This window comes from Lacerta agilis, chromosome 16 (genome assembly GCF_009819535.1).
Source record: "Lacerta agilis isolate rLacAgi1 chromosome 16, rLacAgi1.pri, whole genome shotgun sequence".
NCBI classification, from domain to species: domain Eukaryota; kingdom Metazoa; phylum Chordata; class Lepidosauria; order Squamata; family Lacertidae; genus Lacerta; species Lacerta agilis.
Genome location: NC_046327.1, coordinates 30,371,307 through 30,396,862, shown reverse-complemented (window position 1 = coordinate 30,396,862; position 25,556 = coordinate 30,371,307). Strand labels below are relative to the sequence as shown.

The 25,556-nt window shown below is 49.2% G+C and overlaps 1 protein-coding gene across 1 annotated transcript; it reads right to left on the bottom strand.

The window, feature by feature from the left end:
* Positions 1-881: 881 nt before the first annotated feature.
* SYDE1 (synapse defective Rho GTPase homolog 1) lies at positions 882-21,911 on the bottom strand. The gene is made up of 8 exons (XM_033173392.1): positions 21,431-21,911; positions 16,429-17,142; positions 10,131-10,850; positions 7,752-7,969; positions 6,727-6,853; positions 4,956-5,113; positions 3,823-4,051; positions 882-2,121 (listed from the first exon to the last, which is right to left on the bottom strand). Exons 1-8 carry the CDS (start codon positions 21,519-21,521, stop codon positions 1,685-1,687), a joined length of 2,694 nt encoding a protein of 897 aa, XP_033029283.1. The 5' UTR covers positions 21,522-21,911; the 3' UTR covers positions 882-1,684.
* Positions 21,912-25,556: the final 3,645 nt, after the last annotated feature.

Genomic DNA, 25,556 nt, shown 5'->3' with positions numbered 1-25,556 from the left:
GCTAATGGTGCCGTAGAAAGGTCTGGGCCCCTGGCCTTTGGCAGCGGAGGGGGAATCTCAGCTGCACAGCAACGCAGAACGAGAGGGAGGATCACACTGAAGCCCCTGTCACAGACGGGGCTGCAGGAATTTTCAGAGAAGGAACTGGGATCCCAGCCCTTGCACTTTTAGCGTCTCCCAGGGCAGAGGAACCGACTGGGTTTGGGGTTTCCTGCCTTGCCCCCCCCCCAAAAAAAACTTGGGCAGTTCATAGAGTTTGGATTTCACTTTCAGGTAAGGTTGCCATACGTCCGGAATTTCCTGGAATACTGTGGTGGCAAAGAGGTGTCTGGGCGGAAATTGGCTAAATGTCTTGGGAAATCCGGATGTACGGCAGCCGGTGTCGGCAATGTCGTTTTTGCTCGGAAATAGCTCAAAAGCGTCCAATTTCGCAAAGAAAAAGAAAAAAAGCTCAATAACGTTTCTGCCTGGATTTTCACTTTTTGAAATATGTCAACCCCACTTTCAGGCAGGAAGAAAGTGGAAATGAACTGCTCACCCAGTTCCACGGTCAAAACAAAAGCTGCGCCATTAAAAAAAACCCCGTAAATTAGAATTAGGGGAACATAGTTAGGCCTGGCCTCTGCATGCAGGCCCCTTGAACCAACTGGTCAGCCCCCTCCCCCAGCAGCATAGCGTGGTTTGCTGGTGCCCGGAGCGGGCTGGGGTGCACCAGGTGGGTGGGGCATGGAGGGTGAATGGAGCCTCCTGCACCAGCCCAGCCCTCGTCACCAACACTGCCAGAGTGCCCCTCACCCCATCAGAGCCAAGCAGGGCTGCACTGCCTGCCCTCCTGCACAGTGGGGGCCACACCCCAATGCCCCTGCTCTCCCCTGCACTGATGCCTGCCTTTGCCCCCACCCCACCCCAAACATATTTTCAGTGCTCCAATCAGCACCAGGTGGCTTGGAGTTCCTGTTTTAATTTCCCAGAAAGCTCCAGTTTGATGCTCCTTCAGGGGCATTGTGGGAAATTGAAATGGAAGTTCTTGGCCGCCCAGACCACTGCCTCTGCCAGATAAGCCCACCCAGAAGAGGGCCTGGAGGACACTTTGCCAAGGGCATCCCTCAAACCTGAGCTCAGGCACAAACTCGCCGAGGAGCCCAGCCTTTGGCAAGCGGCAGCTTCACAAACTCGGCTCCCATCTATAATAAAGGGAGGATAATAATACTGACCTACCTTCAAGGGTTTGTTGGAAGTGCTCTGGACGATGAGGGGAAATGTGCTACTTAAATACTACCGACTCAGTGTTATCAAGCAAAGAAAACAACATCTTGGCCAGCTCCTCTCTTCCTCGAAACCGCCGACACGCAGGAACAAGAAACACTTCCTTCCTGTCCCCGCACTGATCCCAGTTCACGGTGGAAATGTAGGAGGTTGAAAGCGCTCTACAAACTGCACTCTGGTAGCCAGAGTCCCAGCGAAAGCACCTCCCAGCTCCTCACCCTTTGGGAAAAGACATACAAAAACAAAACGAAAGATGGACCACTTGGTTTGAAGTACTGTGATCCGAAAGAATACTGATAAGGAGGCAGAGTCAACCGCCTGAGCTTGGCTTGGTCATAGCCTGGCTGCCGGAAGGGCCTGGCAGAGGCGCACTCGGCCCTTCCTTAGGCCTCGCAATGTTCTGCCCCGAGAGAACGGCTCACAGGCAGACATTGATTTGCTTGGAAAGCTCCCGCTCGAGGTCCAAGATGAGGGCATCAAAGTCCTTCAGGTTGAGCCTCGCGCTGAAGGGAGCCTCAGGGTCTTCCACCAAGGCGAAGTCCCCTACGAAGACGGCTCGGTTGTGGTGCGGCAGAGTCACCTCTCCGTTCTCCTCTTCGTTGTCGCTCTCGCTGCCGGCCACCTCGTCGTAGTCGGTGTCGCCGCCCGGCCTGGGCCCCGCCGAAAACTGCTGCTCACAAACACTCCAGTCCCCAGCGTAGCGATTGCTAGGAGGGCTTTCCAGGCCTCGAGGGCGGCTCCGAGCCACGACGGTGGTCTGCAGCAGCGACAGGTCCAAGGGAGGGCGGCAGTGGCGCTGGGGTGGCTTGATGGGCAGGGGGCACTCGTCCTCCTCTTCGGTTACCCTGCGTGGGGCTGAAGGGAAAGGGAGAGCAAGTTAGGAAAACCAAATGCATCTGGTTTACTAAGGCCTGAGGCACAGAACCTCCAAGTGTCCCTATTTTCCAGGGACAATCTTGGATTTATAGAATCCAGTTTCTTTTATTTTCGGAGAGCCAGTGTGTAGTAGTTAAGAGCAGTGGACTTGTAATCTGGTGAACTGGGTTTACTTCCCGCTCCTCCACATGCAGCTGCTGGGTGGCCTTGGGCTAGTCACACTTCTTTGAAATCTCTCAGCCCCACTCACCTCACAGAGTGTTTGTTGTGGGGGAGGAAGGGAAAGGAGAATGTTAGCCGCTTTGAGACTCCTTAGGGTAGTGATAAAGCAGGATATCAACTCCAAACGTTTATTATTATTAATCATTTCTCTTTGATTTCACAAATATAAATTTATAACCATAACAAATACACATCCACATAAAGAGATTTCTCTGAATCTCAAGACTTCCCCCCATCCCCTCCATGTGTCCTATTGTCAACGTTTTCAACTGCATATTATTTCGTAATCTATATTTTATATCTATCCATATTGTCCATCATATTTGTTACATTACAAGTGAGATTAAAATCCTGCTATTGTTTTCATCTGCTTACAGAGGTCTCCTAAATAAATTATCAACTTTTCCCATTCTTTCTTGAATTTCTTGTCTTTGTCCCTGAGCTTTCCGGTCAGTTTTGCCATTTCGGCATTGTCTAACAACTTGGTTTGCCATTCCTCTCTGGTAGGGACTCTTTCTTCTTTCCATCTCTGGGCTAACAGCATCCGTGCAGTTGTTATCGCATACATAAAAATGCTTTTCTGATCCTTTGGAATGTCGATACCTATAATTCCTAATAAAAAGGCTTCTGGGTTTTTGTTTTTTTTACAAAAGTTATTTCAAACATTTTCAGTATGTATGTTCTTCTGTATTTTTATACTTCATATGCCCCTTAGCTCAGCTGACCCACTGCTTTGGTGCTCATGTTTTAGAAGGACAGGACAGGATTTGTTCTTTTCATATTAACATTCCAGTTGTTAAAGAAACTGCTCGAGAAAGTTGCTTAGATACTAGAGGAGAATGAACAAAAAAAATGTGCCCCAAAGGAGGAAGCTGACCACTCGCAAAGGAAGTTGAAATAGAATAAGAGATGGAAACCTCGAAAGGTGATGATTCTTCAGAAAAACCTAGCAGTGAAGGCATCGAGAAATCAAATGATACACCTATTGCTTGATGTTTTATTGTGTTTTTCATGTTTTGTTAGGAGCTGCCCAGAGTGGCTGGGGCAACCCAGTCAGATGTGTGACATATAAACCATAACATTACCTTGGAAGTCGGACGGAATCCGTTCAACTTCCAAAATGTTCGGAAGCTCCTGTAGCCAATTGGGAGCCATGGCGGACGTTTGGCTTCTGAAAATTGTTCAAAAACCGGAACACTCACTTCTGGGTTTTGATAATTCAGGAGCCGAATTTGTTTGGGAGCCAGGGCGTTTGAGATCCAAGGTACAACTGTACTATTATTATTATTATTATTATTATTATTATTATTATTATTAAATTATTATTACAGCAGGGTGAGCGCTGGCAGGTGCCGGGCCCCCCATGTCACTGAAACCCAGAGTACCGCATGCCTCCAGCCTGACCCTTCCTGGGCACCTGCCCTCCCCTGCCCACAGGCCTCCCCGCTTGGCACTCACCTGGCCAGGCCTGCAGCAGGTAATGCAACACTTCGATGTGGTGCTTGAAGTCCATGGTGTTGGCAATGGTGCGGTAGTGGTGGCTGGGGCCACAGGGGCCCGGCCCCGCTGCTCCCTGGCTCAGCAACACAGGACCAAAACACACAGCAAGGTTCTGGGCGTTCATGCGGTTGAAGGCATGGAAAGCAGCAACCTGGCTGAGGTGATCCAACAGCATTGTCAGGGTGGCCTAGAAAACGGAAGAAGGGGCAGCTTGCTTCAGATCAACCTCATAGACGCTGGTATGAGGCCGATACCCAAACAAGGAATGCTCTTAAATTGGGAGGGGGTTGGGGAAAGGGGAAGGGAGGTCCTGAAGCTGCAGGGATAGAGTGGAGAAGCTCCCTCGCCTGATTATCCCTCTCCTTGGTACTGTTCAGGTGAGCTCTGAAGTCAAGTTGGCTTTTCATGAAGGGTTCTGCAAGGGACATAATGATGATGATGCTTCCTTTTAAAACGACAACAGTGACGACAACAACAGGGAAAGACCTGGGGGGAATTTGATGGGCCTGGTTCTGATGGGAAGGAAAGCCTGTTTCCTCCAGTGGGGAGTCCAAAACTCCTTCAAGGGCCACATTGTGGTCAGCCTGTTGAGGCTACTACACTACTGGGTATACTGGGATGTGGGTGGCGCTGTGGTCTAAACCACTGAGCCTCTTGGGCTTGACGATCGGAAGGTCGGCGGTTCGTATCCCCGCAACAGCGTGAGCTCCCGTTGCTCTGTCCCAGCTTCTGCCAACCTAGCAGTTTGAAAGTATGCCAGCACAAGTAGATAAATAGGTACCGCTCTGGTGGGAAGGCAAACGGCATTTCTATGCACTCTGGTTTCTGTCACGGCGTCCCATTGCGCCAGAAGCGGTTTAGTTATGCTGGCCACGTGACCCGGAAAGCTGTCTGTGGGCAAACGCTGGCTCCCTTGGCCTGAAAGCGAGAGGAGCACCACAACCCCATAGTCACCTTTGACTAGACTTAACCGTCCAGGGGTCCTTTACCTTTACCATTTTGTTTTTTTACTACTGGGTGTGTCACCCTTGGCACAAGCAGAGAGGCCTGGGCTCAGAAGAGCTGCCATCTGGGGGGGGGGGGTTCCTCACCTTCTCGGCCTCTGGCAGGCAGTCCAGGAGTGCTGTCGTTGTCGCCTCTTTCGCCTCCTGCCCAGCCGCCCGATTGGACATGGCTTCCAGGACCACTTGGTACAGTGGGTCAGTGATGAGAGGTGTGGGGAGCTCACGCAAATAGTCCTTCAGGATTCCTGGGGGAGGGGTGGGCGGGGAGGAGGAAAAGAGAAAATACCTCAGTCCTTTTAACCATCACCGCGGGTCCCCTCCCAGACTTATTCCTCAGTCCTTACTAGAGAGAGCTCTTGTCATCGTGGTGCTGAGAGAGTAGATCTTGCCACACCTTAAACTGCCCCATCCCATCATAAGGGACATTTTCAGGCAAAAGCTTCCTTCACAGAGGGAGGACTGTGAGGGTGACAGATGCACAGACTGTGGCGCAGGGTCGTGTGTGGGAGGGCAGGAGGGCTGGAAAGGGGCCAGGCCAGACCCCTTTATTGCTACAGACCTACACAGCTGCTGAAACAGAAGGACGATATGGGTTTGATTTATTTTTATTAAAACTATTTTTATATATGCATTTCACTGAGAGTTTCAAGGCATCCCCATTTCCACGTGGTTTGCCAGTTCCTGGCCCTCTGTTCATAATCTCTCAAACTCTCCCTTCTCTCCCTGTGCCGAGGGATTTTTGCCCCACCTCTCACCTCACCATCTCTGGAGCTCCAGAGAGTAGAAGGAGAACCAATCGGTGGAAATGGCAGGGTAGCGAAAACCGTCGGAGAAACCGTCGGAGAAACCGTCCAAAACCGTCAGGGTTGCTTGACACGGGGGGGGCAGACGGCCGCAGGAGGTGGATGGGCTCCCCTTTGCTCGAGGCATTTAAGCAAAGCCTGAATGGCCACCAGTCAGGGATGACGTAGGGCTGGGCTGGGCTGGGCTGAATGACCTCTGAGTTCCTTTCCAATGTCTATGATTTGGAGCTTGCCTCCCCCTGCCCCTTCCCATGATCCTAACAACTGGCAGATTCTGCCTTCTCAGAAAAGCCCTGCCATACTGCAGGCCTGCTTCTCCAACATCACATGCACACAGCCCTGAGCACATGGCAGCACTTGAGGTTCGGTCCGAAGTATTAAGGGCTGCAGCGGACTGCGATGCCCTGGAGGACTCCCTCGTTGCCCCTTCAAAAACACCTGCCCCTCAAAAGACAAAATGCATGCAAACAGGGAGCAAGGCAATTTTGTGGATAAAGGACCATTGTTGACTTTGAAAGCAGTATAAAACCAGGAGTGCCTGCCAGTATCTCCAGCCAGGAATAGACAGGAAGCACAGCTGCGTAGATGTGTCTCTAGTAAAAGGTAAAGGGATCCCTGACCATTAGGTCCAGTCGTGTCCGACTCTGGGGTTGCGGCACTCATCTCACTTTACTGGCCAAGGGAGCCAGCATACAGCTTCCGGGTCATGTGGCCAGCATGAGTAAGCCGCTTCTGGCGAACCAGAGCAGCGCACAGAAATGCCGTTTACCTTCCCGCCAGAGCGGTACCTATTTATCTACTTGCACTTTGACGTGCTTTTGAACTGCTAGGTGGGCAGGAGCTGGGACCGAGCAACGGGAGCTCACCCCATCGCGGGGATTCGAACCGCCGACCTTCTGATCAGCAAGCCCTAGGCTCTGTGGTTTAACCAACAGTGCCACCCAACGTCCGAGATGTTCTCTACCTGTCCCCAAAGATTCTGCAGAGCAGCCAGAGTTTGGTTTCTGCAGCGTCCACAGGGAAGGAGTACGAAGCTGGGGGTCAAGGGCACTGACCTGTAATGACATTGATGTCGGGATAGAGGTCCTCCGAGAGCACCACGGCAGTGCTGTCCCGCTCAAAAGCATCCCGCAACTCCTTTTTCACCGCCGCCGAGCCGCACAAGCGATACAGGCCCACAACCTACAAGCAGGACACAGCCGGTCACTTGGGCAAAAGGGCCCCCTCTCCAGAGGGCTGCTCCATAGATCGGGTGACCTGGCTGCAGTAAAACCTGGGAGAAAGGAAGGAGGTTTGGCCCAAAACCTGGGACCCATTGGCTTAAGGCATTTCCCCGGCAGGTTCAGTAGTGCATGAGGGCATGCTGAGTTTTTCATCTTTCAAATTCCAAACGTGAGGGGTGATAAAAAGTTGTAACGTGACTTGGGAATCCAAAATATATTTTGGTTAAATCAATTTCGTTTCATTTGGCCAGTAAAATGTGTATTGAAGTACAGTCGTACCTTGGATTTCGAACAGCTTAGTTCCCGAACGTTTTGGCTCCTGAACACCGAAAACCCGGAAGCGACGGTTTTGGTTTGCCAATTGTTTTTGGAAGCCGAACGTCCGACAGGGTTTCCACGGCTTCCGACTGGCTGCAGGAGCTTCCGTTTTGGAAGTCGAACGGGCTTCCGGAACAGATTCCGTTCGACTTCCAAGGTACGACTGTACACAGAAATCATTAAAATTGCCTAATAGTTGGTGTTATATTTTATATTAATATTAGTGTTATTTATAAATCATACTGTATTTTACATTACCTGGCACTTTCAGAAGGTAAAATCAAAATCCTTCGGTTTTCCAAGAGCAGTTTATCTGCTTCTTAATCAAATGTAGACCTACCATGCTAAATGTTGTCCTATCACAAAAATAATAGCAGATTTGATTTCCTTACACCCAAAAACGTATTTTTAAGAATCCTCACTGACAAAAAATTGCAGAGATTAAGTTTCACCCCCTTAATAGCCCATGCTATGCCTTCTGGGAAGAGCCTAGGTCAAGTGGAGATTGGTGGATAGAGAGAGAGAGAGAGATCATTTACCTTTAACCCTCGTTTCTCAATCTGGGCAACGCACTTCTGGATCAGCAATGGCACTTTGATGGCAGCCCCTTCCCTCTCCACCAGCTGGCTCAGCTTCACTCCAAAGACTTGGGGCTCCCTTTCATTGCTGGCTGGATCCCACTGGTCTACCAGGGTGAGTTTGATGTAGAGAAGGCCCTGTGGCTCCAGCTGCATGGCAAGCTGTTGGCTCCTGCAACCTGGAAGGAGGGGCAGCCAAGAGAGATGCTGTGAGGATGGCCTGGTCCCTCAACTCCACCCCACACCCTACTGCTTGGCAAAGCCACACCATCAGGTCAGCTCCGGTGACATCTGTCTTTGTCAAACAACAGCCATGGAAGAGGCCTGCCCAAGCACTTCAGCACCTTGGACAGAAAACAGGGTCTGAGCTCACATCTGGATCCGTCCTCCCTGTTGGAGATTCATTCCCCGTGTGCAGTCATGGGTTTGTCTATCACATGACTGGGTATGTGTTTTGATTCCACAGGAATGGGAAGTGACGAATACAGGATGTTTGTGTTACTGTGTTCCCTGAAGTGGGACTATTGTCCTTTGTTCTCTCTCTTTGCTGTCTGATGATAGAGAGAGAGGGACCCATGCTGCAGAGCTCCTTGTGTATTTATATGTAAATAAAGTAGATTAGCCAAGATGCTGAGTTGCTGAGTTCTGTTACGCAACTGCGCAAACCTCTGCGGATCCCTAAGTGTGCTGATGTCTTCTGGCATCAGTCGCTGTGGTGTTCAGGGTGAGGAATGCTTATGAAGCTCCCGAACGATCGTCCAGGAGGGAGGGAACATGCCAGTCGGGCATGTGTCTCTGCCAAGGTTCTACTTGTGAGTAGGACGTTTCCTCCCCCGCCCCTCTCCTGCCACCACTCCCCACCCAGTCATGTTTGGCCCAAACTTGGACCTTCAGTTACCCAGGCTATTCATCCCCTCCGGCCAGCAAGGGGATCTCAGCCCACATACAGGGGCAACACATTACCTGGTCTGGCTTCACCAGCTCAAATCCACTCTTCCCCCAAGCCCCAGAGCCAAGATGTCAGGCTTCGGGGAATCCTATCCCTCCCACAATGGCAGCCAAGAAGCAGATAAACAAGAAGAGTTATTACCAAGTACATTTTTCAATATTCACACAGAGAGATAAAGGAATGCGGTCTCTCTTAGATAATGCAATGCTCCAAGTAAGTCCCACCCCCTCCGTCTCTCCTATTCTACGTCATCCCTGCTCCAGCGGATCTGTGCTTTCTGCCTCTGAGCTTTTTGTTCTACTACTCTCAATGCACACCTGGTCCTGGGAGAAGGGGGGGTGGGTCAGGAATGCTTTCCAAAGACACTGAGTCTGTCAGCTGTCTCTCCCCTGGTGCTGCTGCTTCTTCTTGCTGTTCCTCTCCCAATATTCCCCAGCTTCTCCCCTCTGCAGCCTTTGAACTATGCCCTTCTGCAAACCACTGTTGCAAATCTATACTGTCCTCCTGTTCTCAGGAAGGTTCAGGAGAAGGGGGACACAATCCCCACCATTCCTCTTCAATATAGCCCTGAATTTTCTTTTTCCATTTTCTTATTGTCCTTTTTTGGGAGGGCGGGGTATGCTTTCACTGTTGAAAAAACAATGGAGATTTAATTGCAGGAATTATTTTTCTGGCCTTTGTTGAGGGTCCTGCTCTGCAGTATATCAGTGCCCAGGGAGGTAGAAGTACCTTTACTCCCCTCAAACCTCTCTGCTTAGACTTATCTGCCTGCCGCTGAATAATAATAATAATAATAATAATAATAATAATAATAATAATAATAATTTATACCCCGCCCATCTGGCTGGGTTTCCCCAGCCACTCTGGGCGGCTCCCAACAGAATATTAAAAACATGATAAAAACGTAATAAAAAATTCCTTCCAGTAGCACCTTAGAGACCAACTAAGTTTGTTCTTGGTATGAGCTTTCGTGTGCATGCACACTTCTTTGAAAGCTCACGGCAAAAACAAACTCAGTTGGTCTCTAAGGTGCTACTGGAAGGAATTTTTTATTTTGTTTTGACTATGGCAGACCAACACGGCTACCTACCTGTAAATGATAAAACATCAAACATTAAAAACTTCCCTAAACAGAAAGAACCATTGTGATGTAGTGGTTAGAATGTTAGACATGGGGGACCAGGGTTTGGACCCCCCCCCCACTCAACTGTGAAACTCACTGGGTGAACCTGGACCAGTCACTGCCTCTTTGCCTGACATACCTCACAGGATTGTTGTGGGAGTTAAATAAGGAGAAGGAAGACCCACACAAGCCATTTTGAGGTCCTTGGAGGGAAAAAATGGGTGGGTTATAAACTCAAGGGGGGAGGGGGACACACATAATGAATCACCTTGGAAAACATGGGGCAGAAGGATGGAGCCATGGCAGCAGACTCGGTTCTTGCCCACCGCAGGGTCACACGAGAAGACCACGACTTTGAGGAGCTGGGCGTCCTCCAGCTCCAGCTGGAAGGAATGGTTGAGACTGAGGAAAGCTGCTTGGCAAGGCAGCAGGGCCGTGCGGGCCTTGTTGACCGAGTCCACCTGTAGGACGCAGAAGACCTCCTTCGCTTCAGCCTTGGGGGGCCTGAAGTCCTGCACCCCCAGAAGGTGAATGCTGACCAGGCCGGACAGGTGCTGCTGGCAGCCGGGCTGCTCGGCGAAGCTGTACGGCCGGAAGGATCCCCCTTCGAGACCCAGGCAGGCCTCAGGCTTCGCCAGGAGGTCTGGGGAGTCACCGTCGCTCAGGTAGCCCCCTTTGCTGGCGGCCTTGGCCCGCGCTAGGGTCTGCCGGGAAGCCACACTGCTGTCGAGGTGGTAGCGGCTGATGACGTTGCCCGACTCCTTGGGAGAGGGGCCCCCATCCGGCTCTCTGGGACGGGAGCTGCGCAGGCTCAGCTTCCGCCTCAATTCCGGAAGCTTCTTCATCTTCATAGAGAGGCTGCGCACAGGGCCCGGGGACTTGGTCTTGGAGAGAGAGTGGCCCTTCTTGGGGGCACTGGGGCTCTGGGCCACTGACACGGCACCCGCGGCCCTCTCCTCAGGCTCCACACTAGCGGCTGCCGCTTTCCCTGCGGAGAGAAACTGTATAAGATAGGTCAAACCAAGTGCCACTCACCCAGTGGGTATCACCCCCGAGGCACTGAGGGGGGCAGGGGAAAGAGTGGCAGCTGTGCTCTGGGGTTCTGTTCTGACTGGGGCTAGTGGAAGCCGTAAACCAAGACCCCTGGTGGGCACAATGCGGGCAAAGTCTCCGTCACAACGGCACTGCAAAGAAGAATATGCCAAAGCCAAACAAAACGCGCACTAGAGAACCCACAATTCAGCACCGCAGGACCATTTTCACGGGCAATGGTTATTATTGACAGGTGTATCAGCTGCTTCTCAATAAAGATTCATTCAAAGAAATACACAAATACAGTGGTGTCTTGGTTCCCAAACGCCAAAAACCCAGAAGTAAGTGTTCCGGTTTTCGAACGTTTTTCGGAAGCTGAACGTCCGATGCGGCTGTCGGCTATTGTTTCCGGGGCACCTGCACCAACCAGAAGCTGCGCCTTGGTTTTCAAACATTTTGGAAGTCAAACGGACTTCTGAAATGGATTGAGTTTGGCGCTTTTGTTTTTGCTATTTATTTTGCATTTTTGTTTTTGAGGCTTTTCAATTAATTTGTTTTTGTGACTGTGTGGAACCCAGTTCAGCTACTGATAGATAGATAGATAGATAGATAGATAGATAGATAGATAGATAGTGTGACTGTGGAAATGGATAAAAGCCCCCCATCCAAACAATGACTATCATCAGTGCAGGTAACAAAAAAAATTTTATCATCTACAATACTGTCTTATTTCTTTTATAGTACAGTACATTGCTTTCATTTTATGGATCAATGGTCTCGTTAGATAGTAATATTCATGTTAAATTGCTGTTTTTGGGGTTGTTTTTAAAAGTCTGGAATGGATTAATCCATTTTGCATGACTTTCTATGGAAAAGCGCACCTTGGTTTTGGAACAGACTTCCGGAACGGATTAAGTTTGTGAACCAAGGTACCACTGTATTCCAAACCAGAGACTCCCAAACTTTTTTGAGCCACTGCCCCCTTGGTTCCATAAACTCATCCCCAGGGCCCCCTCTGCTACCCCACAAGAAACATTATTCAGAAGAGAGGCCTGCATGCACAATCCACTATGGAAGAAAGCAACACAACACAACAACAACAACAACAACAACAACAGCAACAACAAATTGCACTTTTGTTCAAAATGCGATCAAAACGAATTAATTCGGCAGAACTGAAGGAACCTGACCCAGTGATACCAGCTTTTCAAAGTCTGATAGTCATTTACACCTCCAGTGCCCCCCATCACCCCCTTGCTTCTTAGTGCCCCAATTAACCCCACCTCCTTGCAGGAGGCAGTTCCAGCCTCTGTGAGCTACTGATCTGAACAGACAAATAAAGCAGCCTATTTAAATCTGCTTTAGGCTGAGTTGGCCTGTAATGCAATGGGTGCGAACTGGCAGCTGCCAGGCTGGGACTGTGGGGAGGACGAGGGCAGTAGGGCAGCTCCCTGGCAATGAGACATCAAGCCGAAAGGAAGGCTGGGAAAGGGAAGTGCCAGAGGGGCTGAGCAGCAAAGCCTTTCCTGTTCAATCAGGGCAAGTAGTTCATCCAAGAGCAGTTCCATGTCAAAACCCTGCACAACGTCAGAGGAATGAAACTCTTGCTGCCCTGGGACAGCTGTGCCAGAGGGGCAGTTAGTTTGGCCCTGATGATGGGAAAGGAGAAATGCCGTAAGAATGGGGCTGGGGGAGAGGCGATGGGTGAAGCACAGGGTGGATAAAAGCCAATGATTTTTTAAAAAAATATTATTTTTATTTAAATAGGATTTTTTTAAATGAAATGGTTTTGGAGGAAAAATATTTCTAAAGATAGTTTTCTATTTAAGTTATAGTCCAAAGGATTTTCATCAGGAAATAAGGATTTAAGTTTTTTCATGCGTGCTAAAACTCAGTCTGAGTTTCTTTTTGAAATAATTGTTTAACCACAACAAAAAAGGTAAAAGGTAAAGGACCCCTGGGCGTTTAAGTCCAGTCAAGGGCGACTATGGGGTTGCAGCGCTCATCTCGCTTGCAGGCCGAGGGAGCCGGCGTTTGTCCACAAACAGCTTTCTGGGTTATGTGGCCAGCATGACTAAATCGCTTCTGGTGAAATGGAACACCATGACGGAAAACAGAGTGCACGGAAACACCGTTTACCTTCCCGCCACAGTGGTACCTGTTTATCTACTTGCACTGGCGTGCTTTCGAACTGCTAGGTTGGCAGGGGCTGGGACAGAGCAATGGGAGCTCACCCTGTTGTGCGGATTCGAACCGCCGACCTTCCGATCGGCAAGCCCAAGAGGCTCAGTGGTTTAGACCAGTGTTTTTCAACCACTGTTCCGCGGTACACTAGTGTGCCGCGAGATGTTGCCTGGTGTGCCGTGGGAAAAATTCCAGCCAGAATATCAGCTTTGTGTTCAGCCAAACAGGCCCTGGTTGCACACTGAATAAAGTATTTTATAATTTTTCATATTTCTGTTTACTTACTATTTCATAATAAAGTAATTATAAAATACTTTCTTTGTGTTTATTTGATTCCTATTCAAGAGAATTACTTTATATATAGTCAATATAGGCACAGAGTTAAATTTTTAAAACATTTTGTAATGGTGGTGTGCCTCGTGATTTTTTTCATGAAACAAGTGTGCCTTTGCCAAAAAAGGTTGAAAAACACTGGTTTAGACCACAGTGCCACCCACGTCCCCAAGGACTGTGGCGCCTCCAAGACTCTGCACCCTTCCCGCCACAGTGGTACCTGTTTATCTACTTGCACTGGCGTGCTTTCGAACTGCTAGGTTGGCAGGAGCTGGGACAGAGCAATGGGAGCTCACCCCCTTGTGCGGATTCAAACCGCCAACCTTCTGATCGGCAAGAGGCTCAGTGGTTTAAACCACGGCACCAAATGATTGTTTTTTCTCCTTCCAATAAAATGCAGCAGAAAAGTTGTCTAAATATAAACAGTTAACTTATTAAACCTCACAATAATTTCATAATTATTTATGTATTTCTAGTAGTATACCGTAACCAAATCAGTAGTTTTTGATATAACTGTAAAAACTACTCTGAAAATTTATTATTCATCTGGTTGTAAATATTAAGATTATACCAGCAAGAATGAGTCTGTCTGTTAAAAAAAAAGTGATTTTAATCAAGTTTTACTGACTAGAGATTTAAATCGTGATTTAAATCGATTTGATTTAAATCAAATCCACCCTGGTGAAGCACCTGTAAGGCAGCAGGGGAAAAGGGACAGTATGGATAAGTTGATGCTGTAAACCAGGGAGGGGGACCCTGTGGCCCTCCACAGGTTGCTAGACTACAACTCCCATCATCCCTAACCATTGGCCAATGCTTGAAGGCTCTGGCGGGGGCTGGAATCTGACAACATCTGGCCGCAGCTCTCCCATCCCTACGGTAAAAACGTGTGGAGACCGTCTTAGAAAAAAATGATCTCTCTAATATCAAAATACAGTGGTACCTCGGGTTAAGAACTTAATTCGTTCTGGAGGTCTGTTCTTAACCTGAAGCGTACTGCAGAGAGCCAGTGTGGTGTAGTGGTTAAGAGCGGTAGACTCGTAATCTGGGGAACCGGGTTCACGTCTCCACTCCTCCACATGCAGCTGCTGGGTGACCTTGGGCTAGTCACACTTCTCTGAAGTCTCTCAGCCCCACTCACCTCACAGAGTGTTTGTTGTGGGGGAGGAAGGGAAAGGAGAATGTGAGCCACTTTGAGACTCCTTCGGGTAGTGAAAAGCAGGATATCAAATGCAAACTCTTAACATGGGAGAAGATTTATAATGAACTCAAGAAGGTAATGAAAATTACTTTTAGTAAGAAACCAGAGGCCTGCCTTTTGAGCATGACCAATCATGAAATACCCAGTCAGGACAGAGTGTTTTTTATGTATGCCACAACAGCTGCTAGAATTTTACCGGCAAGAAACTGGAAAGGTGAAGAGCTCCCGACAGTGGAAGAATGGCAGATGAAACTGATGGACTTTATGGAACTCGCTGAACTGACCGCGAGACTCCGAGACCAGAGGGAGGAGAAGGTGCAACAGGATTGGAAGAAATTTAAGGACTACTTAAAAAACCGTGAAAAGCTAGATATTTGAAGCAGAATTGGCTTGTTTAAATGGCTTTTGCTAGTTGATGTTAGATGAAAATAGTATACGAGAAGTAATGTTATGAATGGTTTAGAATATTAAAAAATGCTTAAGGATATGTTGTTTAAGTAATGAATTATATATGATCAGTTAGTATTTTAAAGATTATTAAGAATAATGGTGAATGTTAAGAAAATAGTTACAAAGTTACCAAAGTATATTAATATTGAACGCAGTTGGGAGATCGGGGGAAGTCCCCCCAAAGAAGATTGAAACTAGAATTAAACAATGATTATGTATTGTTCCAGTGTTTGTGTGTAGGTATGTATAAGTTTTCTTTTTTATTTCTTGTTGTTTTTTAATGTTTTTGTTGTGTTTTTAAATTGTCTTTGTGTGATGTATTGTGTATTTGTTGTTTAATGTGGAAACTAATAAAATATTATTAAAAAAAAAAAAACACTTAACATGAAGCGTACTTAACCCAAGGTACCACTGTATTGGAAAAGTGAGTTAATACTAACAAAAGACGAGCAGCAATTAAAGTTCTGCGAGTACCTCGAACTAGCCAACTAATAAGAGATCACTCAGGTGACAAAGTAAAAAAGGAATGGGATTGCTTTAAAAACTACCTGACAAAATAGGGTTCCAAAAACATTACTTGGTTGTGGTTAGATTAATCCAGAGGTCAGCAAACTTTTTTCAGCAGGGGGCCGGTCCACTGTCCCTCAGACCTTGTGGGGGGCCAGACTATATTTTGAAAAAATATATATGAACAAATTCCTATGCCCCACAAACAACCCAGAGATGCATTTTAAATAAAAGGACACATTCTACTCATGCAAAAACACGCTGATTCCCGGACCGTCCGCAGGCCGGATTTAGAAGGCGATTGGTCCAAATCTGGCCCCCGGGCCTTAGTTTGTCTACCCATGGATTAATCTCACAGATATAAGGGGGAAAACTGATTTTAATAAATGAGTACAAAATATTTGTCACTTAAGAGAAGTGTTGAAGTCACAAAGAGATAGAGGGAATTCAACTAACATAGCAGGGATTCAAACTAGTTTTCCGAAACAGAAAGAAAGTGACTGTAAAGAAAGAAAGAAAGAAAGAAAGAAAGAAAGAAAGAAAGAAAGAAAGAAAGAAAGAAAAGGAGGATTACAAATGTAATTTCTTTCTGGGCACGCGGCGTATAGAATATTCAAATTACTGTTTGTATCCTTTGAACAATTTTGTGTACTTGACTAATTCTTTTTCGTTTTTTATTATTTACCTTCCCCCCTTTTTTTCTTTTTATACTTTTACTTTTTTGTATTTCCCTTTTTCTTTTTGAATATTTGGATGCAATGTTTAATTCATGCTTTCTCTGTGATTTTTTAAAAAATGCAATAAAGATACTGAAAAAAGGGGGGTGGGGGCGGGAAGAAGAAAAATGCTCTCTCACCACCAAAGGCCCGGGACTGGGGGCTGCTGCTCGGCTCCTCCGCTTCCTTCGCTGGTCTTGAGTGGCTCGGCGAAGTCCGCAAACCATCGCCACCTCCCTGCTGCGAGCCAGCCAGGTGGAGACCCTCGCCTGCAGCCTTGGCCTCCCTCGGCTTCCCCTTTCTGCTCCTGTTCTCAACACCGCTGCCCCACCTGGGGAGGTGCAGGTCCTCATCCTCCGGGATGGGATTGTACCAGATATCCCCTTCGCTGCTGCAGAGCGTGCTGGGCTCCTTCTGCTCCGTACTGGAGCCGGCCGCCGGCTCTTCTGCCCCCTGGGTCTTCCCTGAGGAGAGCACCCAGTGGCGGCTGCTTCTCTCCAAGCTCTGCAGGTAGGCCCCCTGGCTGCTGCACTTGGCGCCAACGCTGGAGGTGCGGGTCTCTGCCGGGCCGGCCAATGGTTCAGGGGCTTCCTTGGGCCCAGTTGCCGCTGAGCCGATGTGGGGATGGCTCTCCGGGGACAGCGTTTCGCCCAGGTCAGCAGGTGTCCGTGCAGCATTTGGAGAGCTCTGGCTCAGCTTCCTGCCGCGAGGATCTTCCTGGCTGCTCCAAGCAAACTTGGCCCAGGTTTGCTTCCTCGACACGGTGACGGCGGCCCCTTTGGCGCGTCCATCGCCCGGCGGGAGAAGCCCACACTCTGTGGGGGACTCCAAAGCAGCTGGAGCCTCGGAAGGAGAATCTGTGGAGAACCAGAAACCAACATGATGTGTGTGTGTGCGCGCGCATGTGCCTGGCTGTAACGCTCGAGTTCAGAACACACTGAAGTTGTTGCATTAAACATTAGGCAAGGCCTTGTTTAACAATAAGGCAGTTCGCAACTGGAAGGAAACAGACTTGGAACAGGAAACTCTTAGGGAAGCTTTAGGTGCCAGCTATCCTGTTTGGGAATCTGGCCCATGGACCAGGTGCAACCGACAGGGTCTCCTCATCTCCCCTTTTCAGGCTAACCCCCCCCCCCCCCGCAGACATAGGGCAGACTGTTTTGAAACCTATCTGCCACATGGGGGCATTTTCAGGGGGTTGAAGCAGATGTGGGGAGGATTAACCCTCCCCATGCACTGTGACACCCTCCCCACACACAGACACATAGGAATTAGTCTTGAAAACAGCCTCACATTGGAGCTACCCAATAAGAAAGGGTTGTGCCAACTGAGCTCTGGTCTCTCTTCAAAGTCCACTACAGTGGTACCTTGGTTCTGGTTTTTGAACATTTTTCGGAAGCCGAAAGACCAATGCGGCTGTCGGCTATGGTTTCTTGGGTGCCTGCACCAATCACAAGCTGCACCTATGGTTTTTGGACATTTCAGATGTCAAAACGGACTTCCGGAACAGATTAAGTTTGGCGCTTTTGCTTTGGCTATTTATTCTGCGTTTTTGTTTTTGAGGCTTTTTCGGTTAATTTGTTTTTGTGGCTGTGTGGAACCCAGTTCAGCTACTGATTGATAGATTGTGTGACTGCGGAAATGGATAAAAGTCCCCCATCCAAACAATGACTATCATTTGTGCAGGTAAGAATTTTATAAAATTTTAATCGTCTACAATACTGCCTTATTTATTTTATTGTACAGTACATTGATTATTGCTTTTATTTTATGGATCAAGGGTCTCTTTAGATAGTCAAATTCATGTTAAATTGTTGTTTTAGGGGTAGTTTTTAAAAGTCTGGAACGGATTAATCCATTTTGCATTACTTTCTATGGGAAAGCACGCCTTGGTTTCGGAACGCTTTGGTTTTGGAACGGACTTCCGGAACGGATTAAGTTTGAGAACCGAGGCACCACTGTACTCTGTTCCCTTCCAGCACTCAGCCTTTCTCCACAGACTGATGCTATTAAGGGATTCGGGGCTGCTGAGGTGACCTGGCTAATATGCACGAATGTTCCTAGGAATGAGCTCACTGAGCCTTGAGTGCTTCTGTTTAAACTCTGGAGAAAACTTCTGAAAAACATCCAGACAGCAAAGGAGCCCCCAGAAGAAGAAAGCAGCAGGCACAAGCAGATTTTTGGAGTACTGCATCCATGCTCTGGATCGAAGCAACCCACAGAAGCCTTTGGGTGAGGACCAATTCGGGGGGAGGGGGGAGCAGAGGAAAGGTGATGGGGGAAAGGGTCCTGGAGGGGTTCAAGCCCACTCCTACCTGGGCTTGCCCTGAAGACACGCAGCCAAGGCTTGCAATGCAGCTGAGGCCGGGAGGTCCCTCCCATCTCCCAGCTGCTCAGACCCAGTGCCAAGTTGGATTTCCTGTTGTTTACTGCACAGTCCCCTCCCCGGCCAAGACACAGAGCTCCCTTTGTAGGTCCACGGGTAACTCGGCACACCAAGAGCCCCATTGATCAGGGAGCAGCCCAAGAACCAACATGCAAGCCACAGAGAAGGCAGCTGGGGAGCAAAGGGGGATGTGGAAGGAACAGCAAGCGATCGCAGAACATAAGACTCATAGAGCTAGAAGGGACCCTGAGGCTCACCTCGTCCAACCCCTGCAATGCAGGAATATGAAGCTGTCCCATACAGGGATCGAACCTGCGACCTTGGCATTATTAGCATCATGCTCTGACCAAATGAGCTACCCAGGTGCTGCTTTGGGACGCGTTGCTCCCAGGAGATGCATTAGAGAACCTTCATTTCATCTCATATAACCTTATATCTGAATACTTCCTTTTTCTTTTCCCCAGAATTTTTACCTGCCACTGAAAGACAAACTCAGATGCACAACTGGGAGTAAGAAGGAGGCACTATTCTACGCCACATAATCAACAACCCGAGGGAAAGATTCCAGGAAACCTACTTTAAAAAAAAAAAAAAACTCCACAAGATTATTTTAGTTTGGTTTTTTTCTCAAAGTTAATATCCAGCCCCTCGGTTCCATTAAGAATTCTCAGGGAGGTTTACAGTATTAAAATAAAACCATTAAAACATAAAACTACAGTACAAAGTTAGAAACAGCAATTAACTTAAAGGGGAGGGAGAAATTGGCAATTATTACAAGAACTTCAGAAAGTGATTCCCAGTGCCTGGGTAAGATCTTTGCCTGGCACTGAAAGGCTAGTAGACCTCAGCAGAGCTCTGCAAGCAGAGTGCCACCACTGAAAATACCCTTCCCCTGAATGCCTTTGCATCTCAGCCCTGCAAGTTTGATTGTTGTTCTCATTTTACACGAAGAGAACTGAGGCTGAGAAAGTGCGACTTCCCCCACGGGCTTTTCCAGAAAGAAATAAGGTGAACTCAGATCTCCCAGAATTTTGAGCCTGTGGGACTCAGTTGCTCTCAGTTGCATGGTTTGCCTAGAAAGCCAATTAAAGGAAACAGCAGCTGACATTTCCGGGGCTTGAATACCTTAATGGTACATTTCACACAGCCGTGGGCGCATCGACTGCCATGTGCAGGATTATGCTTCTGCCAGGCAGCCACAAAAACAGCGAGTGTGTGAAAAAACGCATTTGTGGTGACAAAACTACACCATGGCCCGGCTAGATTGGCATCAAGTGGTGCTCTTGTGTCCATCAGGTGACCAGCAGTTGCATGCACTGTCCCCTCCCTGTCTGCCAGATGCTCACCTGGATTGGGGCTGCACAACTCTGTCCATGGGCTAAAGACCCGATACTTCAGGGACAAGGCAGTTGTTGTATCCCCCAGGCTGCCTGGCCCTTGCCTGACTCGCCCGCCTTCCCGTTTTCTGCCTCCCCAGCCCCTGCCCTCTAGCTGCCACCTTGGGCCAGCCCCTCCACCTTGCTCATGGAATGTACTGCTCAAGGCCAGCAGGACCACTGGGTAGAGGGAGCCAAGCACCTCAGGCAGCAGTTGCTATGGGGCAGCACCAGCTCCGCCTCTTCTGCTGGAGGGCACACAAGCGGGTGTGCCAGGCGGCCTGTCCTGCACCCACTAAACCAGCCAGCAGCCCTCAGGGGTGTGCCAGGGGTGCTGCTGCCATCCTGTTGCCTGTGCTGAAGATGGAATCGGCTCTCACCTTCAGAACATGGAAGCAAGGAAGGGGCCATCTTTTTCCCCCATATAATTTTATTTTTATTTTGACAAAGTAATAATCATAAATAACTAAGAATAAGAATGTGCACCCCACTCCCGAGACCATTCCATGGTAACTATCCAACCTCCCAAAATTTCAACACCTCTTGTGATGGTTTGGCCCCTGTTTTAACAGTACAAATTCTACAAACACCCTCCATATCTCCTCAAAATCGTTTCTCCTGCATATTCCCCCGTATTCCCTTAATGGCACAGGTTAATATATCATCAATAGCTATATCCCACACCTCTTTATACCATTTTATATTTTATTTTCACCTTGCCCCTTCCACTTCCTAGCTAGAAGAACTCCTGCAGCTGTCAATAAATTTGCAAGCAAGTCCTTCATAGCCTGTGAACCTTCCACCCCCTCCTAAATTGATGATAATAATGCTGCTCCCTCTGGCCTTTCAGTCAGCTTTAAAACTGTACATTTTTACACCCTCCACATGTGAACATAATTCCTGGTTTCCTGGTACCCCTTCCTGGGGACCATCTTGCCCTTAGCCTCAGGCGGCAAAATGCCTTGGGCTGGTTCTGGCGCTGCTGAGCCCAAACAGGCGACTGAGAAGTTGGCGGGGCGAGTTTGTGGCATGGGGGGGCCAAACTCTGACCAGAGCCTGTCAAGGTGGGAGCTGGAGAGATCTGTGACCTGTGTTTTGGGGGGGTGTAGATGGGGGAGATCCCGGCAGAAGTGTCCCTCCACCTGGAGAGGAAAGAGACCCCTCCGAGGAAAGACGGGATCCGCCGCCCATCCATCCTTGGCAGCTCCTTCCTCTCGCTTCCTTTTGCCTATTTTAGCAGCAACGGCAGAGGAAATGCCGGAGATGCCTTCTCGCCCCAGCCCTCCAGCGGACCCCCCGCCTCTCGCCCGCGCAGGGTGGGGTGGGGTGGGCTCCCTGGAAGGGCGCGCGCTCCCCCCCCCGGTCTCCCCGGGGCGCCGTTACCTGGCTCTTTGCGCTGCGCCGCCTTTTTGCGCCCCAGGCGCTCCTTGCCCCGCAGGCGGGAGAAAGTTTTCCGCAGCAGAGGCTGGGCCATCACTCGACGGGGCGGCGGCGGCGTCCTCCTCCTCTTCCTCCGGCCCCGTCGCCCCGCCTCGCCCGGACCCCGCGACGCGCTCGGCGGGAGCGAATTCCTCGGATGCCTGCCGAGCCCTGAGCTGCTCCCGCGGCCGCGACTCGGGGGAGGCGGAGAGGAGAGAGGAGGGCCGCCCGCCCCGTCGGACTCAGCCCGGAGCCCGCCCAGCCTGGAGGGTCGGCCAGGCCTCTTTTTTCGGGCTTCTAGCCGCCCCGAGGAGCGGGCGAGGGGAAGCCACTTCCGCTGGCGTCCCGAGGGGCGCCCGGTTCCTTCCCAGGCTCCATGCGAGGCGGGAGAGTGGCCCGCCGTCCTGGGCCGGGGAGGAGGAGGAGGAGGGCGGTCGCAGGACTCAGGACCATCCCTCCGCCGCCCGCCAGCCCCGCTGCAGCCCACCCACAGTTGCAGCGGCAGCAGCGCAGTCGCACCGCATGGTGGGAACCCAAGCGGGACGGGGCTGCCCGAGGCAAAGAGTGCCCAGCTGGCATCACCTCCGACCGTGCAGCTCGAAGGGGCTGCCGCGCCGGCGACCCATCCGTGGGCTCACCCCCGGGCCCCGGGCTCCCCGTCCGCTTGCTGCTTGGGCCGGCGCTTGTGGGTTTCTTCCCGAGGGGCTGGTGCGACGCGGCCGCCCGCAAGGGTAGATCTGCAGGCTAGATCCGGGTGGGTCAGAGAAAAGTGTGTGGAGGGGGAAATGCTGGGGGGGGGGGGGCAGACGGGGAAGCAGAGAAAACCCACCGTGGAGACTGAAGGAGACACACAGAAGCAACTGGGCGGAGAAATAGTTTGTATGGTTTTAATAGATCAACAGATCGATAGAAATAAAAACTACCAATGTTTACTTTCCCCTATATTTTAGTTCATATTTTTATCTGTAACTGGCTCGGATTCCTGCCACCTAAAATGGTGGTGTATAATTAATTAATTAATTAGTAATTATTATTAATGAAAATAAGAGGGCTTGTTCACACAGGCACAACACTTTTTCCTTTACTTTTGCAAGCAACCCGAGGTTCAATCGCAGGCATCTCCAACTGTGCGGCTGTATAACTTTGACTTGGCCACAGAAAATCTGCACAATGTGTGGGGGCAAATCCACACTTGTCTCAGTTCATATATACTTAGTGGATCATTTTCATGCCAGCAACACCCCTCACAGAACACTTGGGTGGTGTAGGGAGACTTGCCTACCACAAACATTACCCAAAGTGCAATGGACGAACACACCGGCATTGAAGGTGCCCACAATGTGGTGCCTTTCTCTGCCGGTTGTTTAGAGGCGCAATTCTGGTGTAGGAAATTCATGTTATGGACTCAGTCTATGTGCCCAAGATTTTTTGACTCCAGAGGGACACACAAATGGGCAATTTGTGGCAGCATGGAGAAATGTCCATATCTCAGCCATTGCACAAGCTTGATTCATACCACTGGTGTGGCAGAGTCTACACTTTTCCATGGCAAAATCCTACAGCAGACAAACTTCTTTCTTGGGACGGACATTATGGAAAGTCCATGCTTTCCATTGATGCTCCCCCCACAAAAAGCTTGGCTGATCTGAAAAGTGTGCCCATTTCACATAATTCAGATGGCATCGATACCAACTGGGATCCAGTCATAGGAAAGTGACCACCACCACTATGCTGGTAAACGTGAACTGGGCCACATGGTTCCCTCTGTAATAAAAAGCAAGTAAACTAGCCTACGCAAAGACCCAGTGATATGCACTCTGGCCCACTTAGCTGCTCTGGGATGTGGCCAAACATTGCACACACCACAGCCATATTATCAGCACTCAGCTCAGCAGTCATGAGAATTTTTGCAGGAATGATGGCAATTTGGCATGCAGCAACTGATGAGGCTGTGTTTGGAGAACATAAGGGAAGTTTATTTTTTTAAAAAAATTAGGCAGCGTGTGGAGAAAGGAGATGCTGTAGAAAGTTGTTCTGCCTCTCAATTTTCAAACACAGGGTCCTCCAAGGACTGCCGACCGGCAGGAGAGTCAAAATGATAGGCTTCTGGCTGGCATCTTTTCTCAGGAGAAAATGGAAGAGTATGCCTTCGGGGTTGAAGTCAGGCCTTTGCAGAGTTACAGCGCCTGCTGTGGCTGTAGAGACCGATATGGGAGAGACATGTTTTGTTGCAGAAGGGGCAGTTGAAGGTATCTGGTTGTGCCAATGCAGATGCATTCTCTCTGCACTCCTCTCAGTGGTCATTCTTCCACTGCTCACTGCTTTAGATACACAACCAGGTGCTGTGTTTGTCTGCAAGGGATCCCCAGCTGGCAGGGTTAATGTTGCCAGCCTTCGTGTCACATCTGCAGACATCTTTGTAACACAGCGTTGGTGTGCCAACAGGTCTGGTCCCCGTAGAGCACGTCCTGGGGGGGGCTGACATCTTCCATACTGTGGACATGACCCAGCCACTGAGTGAGGAGTGCAAACAAGGCGGGAATGTGGGCTTGGGCGAGCACATCTTTGTTTGAGACTCTGGCTTGCCATGTGATGCCCAAAATCTTCCTGACGCAGTGCATGTGGCATCACTCCTGGCAGATGTAAGCTGCCCATGTCTCGCTACCAGAATGCAGCATGTTCAACATGCAAGCCTGCTAGACCTTCATTTTGGTATGCCTGTAATGAAATTCACAGCTACGAGATGGTGACTGTCACTAGTTTAAATTAAAGGGGATAAATACATCTAGGAGAGATCTAATAAATAGCTACTAGTCATGATGCTTATATATTACCTCCAGTATCAAAGGCAACAAGCTACTCCCAGTTGCGGGACAAGTTATGTTGCTACAGGCGCTCTTGGAAGCATCGGCTTAACGACTGAAGGAAACAGAATGCAGGGCTAGACTGGCTGTTTGGGACCGATGGTAGGAACTGGATAAAGCCCACCTCGTCTCTTGCCAGCCTTTCTGCACCCACACCACAAGGTGAAGCTGACAGACTGGAGGATTAAGTACTGTAGAAGAATTCCTTTCTGCGATTTGTAAACTATGTCCTATTAATACACATTAGCATATCTGCAGCTGCATCACACTGCTGGCTTCTGTCTGACTTTTCATCAACTACAATCTAGAGATCCTCTTCACACATATGACTGCCAAGCTATGCCTCCCACATTCTATAGCTATGCAGTTGTACATGCATACACAAAGAGAGCCAAATGCTGACAAAGCTAGGATTGTGCTACAATAAATATATTTGAACCTGTATAGACTAGCCACCAGGTGAACCTTAGCTCATGTTGCTTGTGGGCTGAGTTGCCTACCGCTGAAAAAATGTTTTGCTCTTTGCTGGGAAGACACTTGCAACTGACACATTTTACTTTTCATACGGGATAGATGTTTTTCAGAAAACACCAGCACCTGAACTCTGTGTGTTTTTTAATCACATAAACACCCCTGTGGCAAGCCCCCCCTGCCTATCAGTAGCGCATGATCTTTCATGCATTTCCCTGAATTCGAGCCTCTGAGACAGTTTACATTTGCTTTTCACATTTCAACAGAATCTCCCTCTCTGGACATTAAAAGGTAAGTAGCTGTTCGTGCATGCTGTAATCTCACAATTATGAGAAACCAGCCAGAGGCCAGAAGGAAACAGAAGTGCTTCCTACATTTCAACCAAATGCTCTCCACGGAGAACTAGCTGGTATAGCAGCAGCTGAGAATTGCCTCTTCACCTCCTCAAAGACTGTATTTGCATGGAAACCAACCTCATAGCATTCAGAGGATTATAGACTCTCCTGGCATATTTCCATTACATTCTCCTGGCTTCAGCGTGTCTGGTTTGTGGCTGCCTTAGAGAGGTATTTTAATAGTACGTTTTGGCCTCTACCCAGCTGCTGCATGTGCATTAGCACTGTAAAAAAAATTCAACAATTGTACCAAACAGCTGTTCAGGGGGAAGGAAGCAGGGGGTGGGGGGGGAGAGGAGACGAATACACTAAGCCCCAGCACTTTGCCTCTGTAAATACTAGATCAGAAACCCCAGCATC

What these genes read in the sequence shown, in the direction of transcription:
- SYDE1 (XM_033173392.1), bottom strand. Translation starts at nt 21,521, where the DNA reads ATGGCCCAGCCTCTGCTGCGGAAAACTTTCTCCCGCCTGCGGGGCAAG. An exon ending in CGACATCAATGTCATTACAG is followed by an intron (nt 5,114 to 6,726) that starts GTCAGTGCCCTT and finishes CCCCTCCCCCAG; the next exon opens with GAATCCTGAAGGACTATTTG. An exon ending in GCCTGCCAGAGGCCGAGAAG is followed by an intron (nt 4,052 to 4,955) that starts GTGAGGAACCCC and finishes TCCGTTTTCTAG; the next exon opens with GCCACCCTGACAATGCTGTT.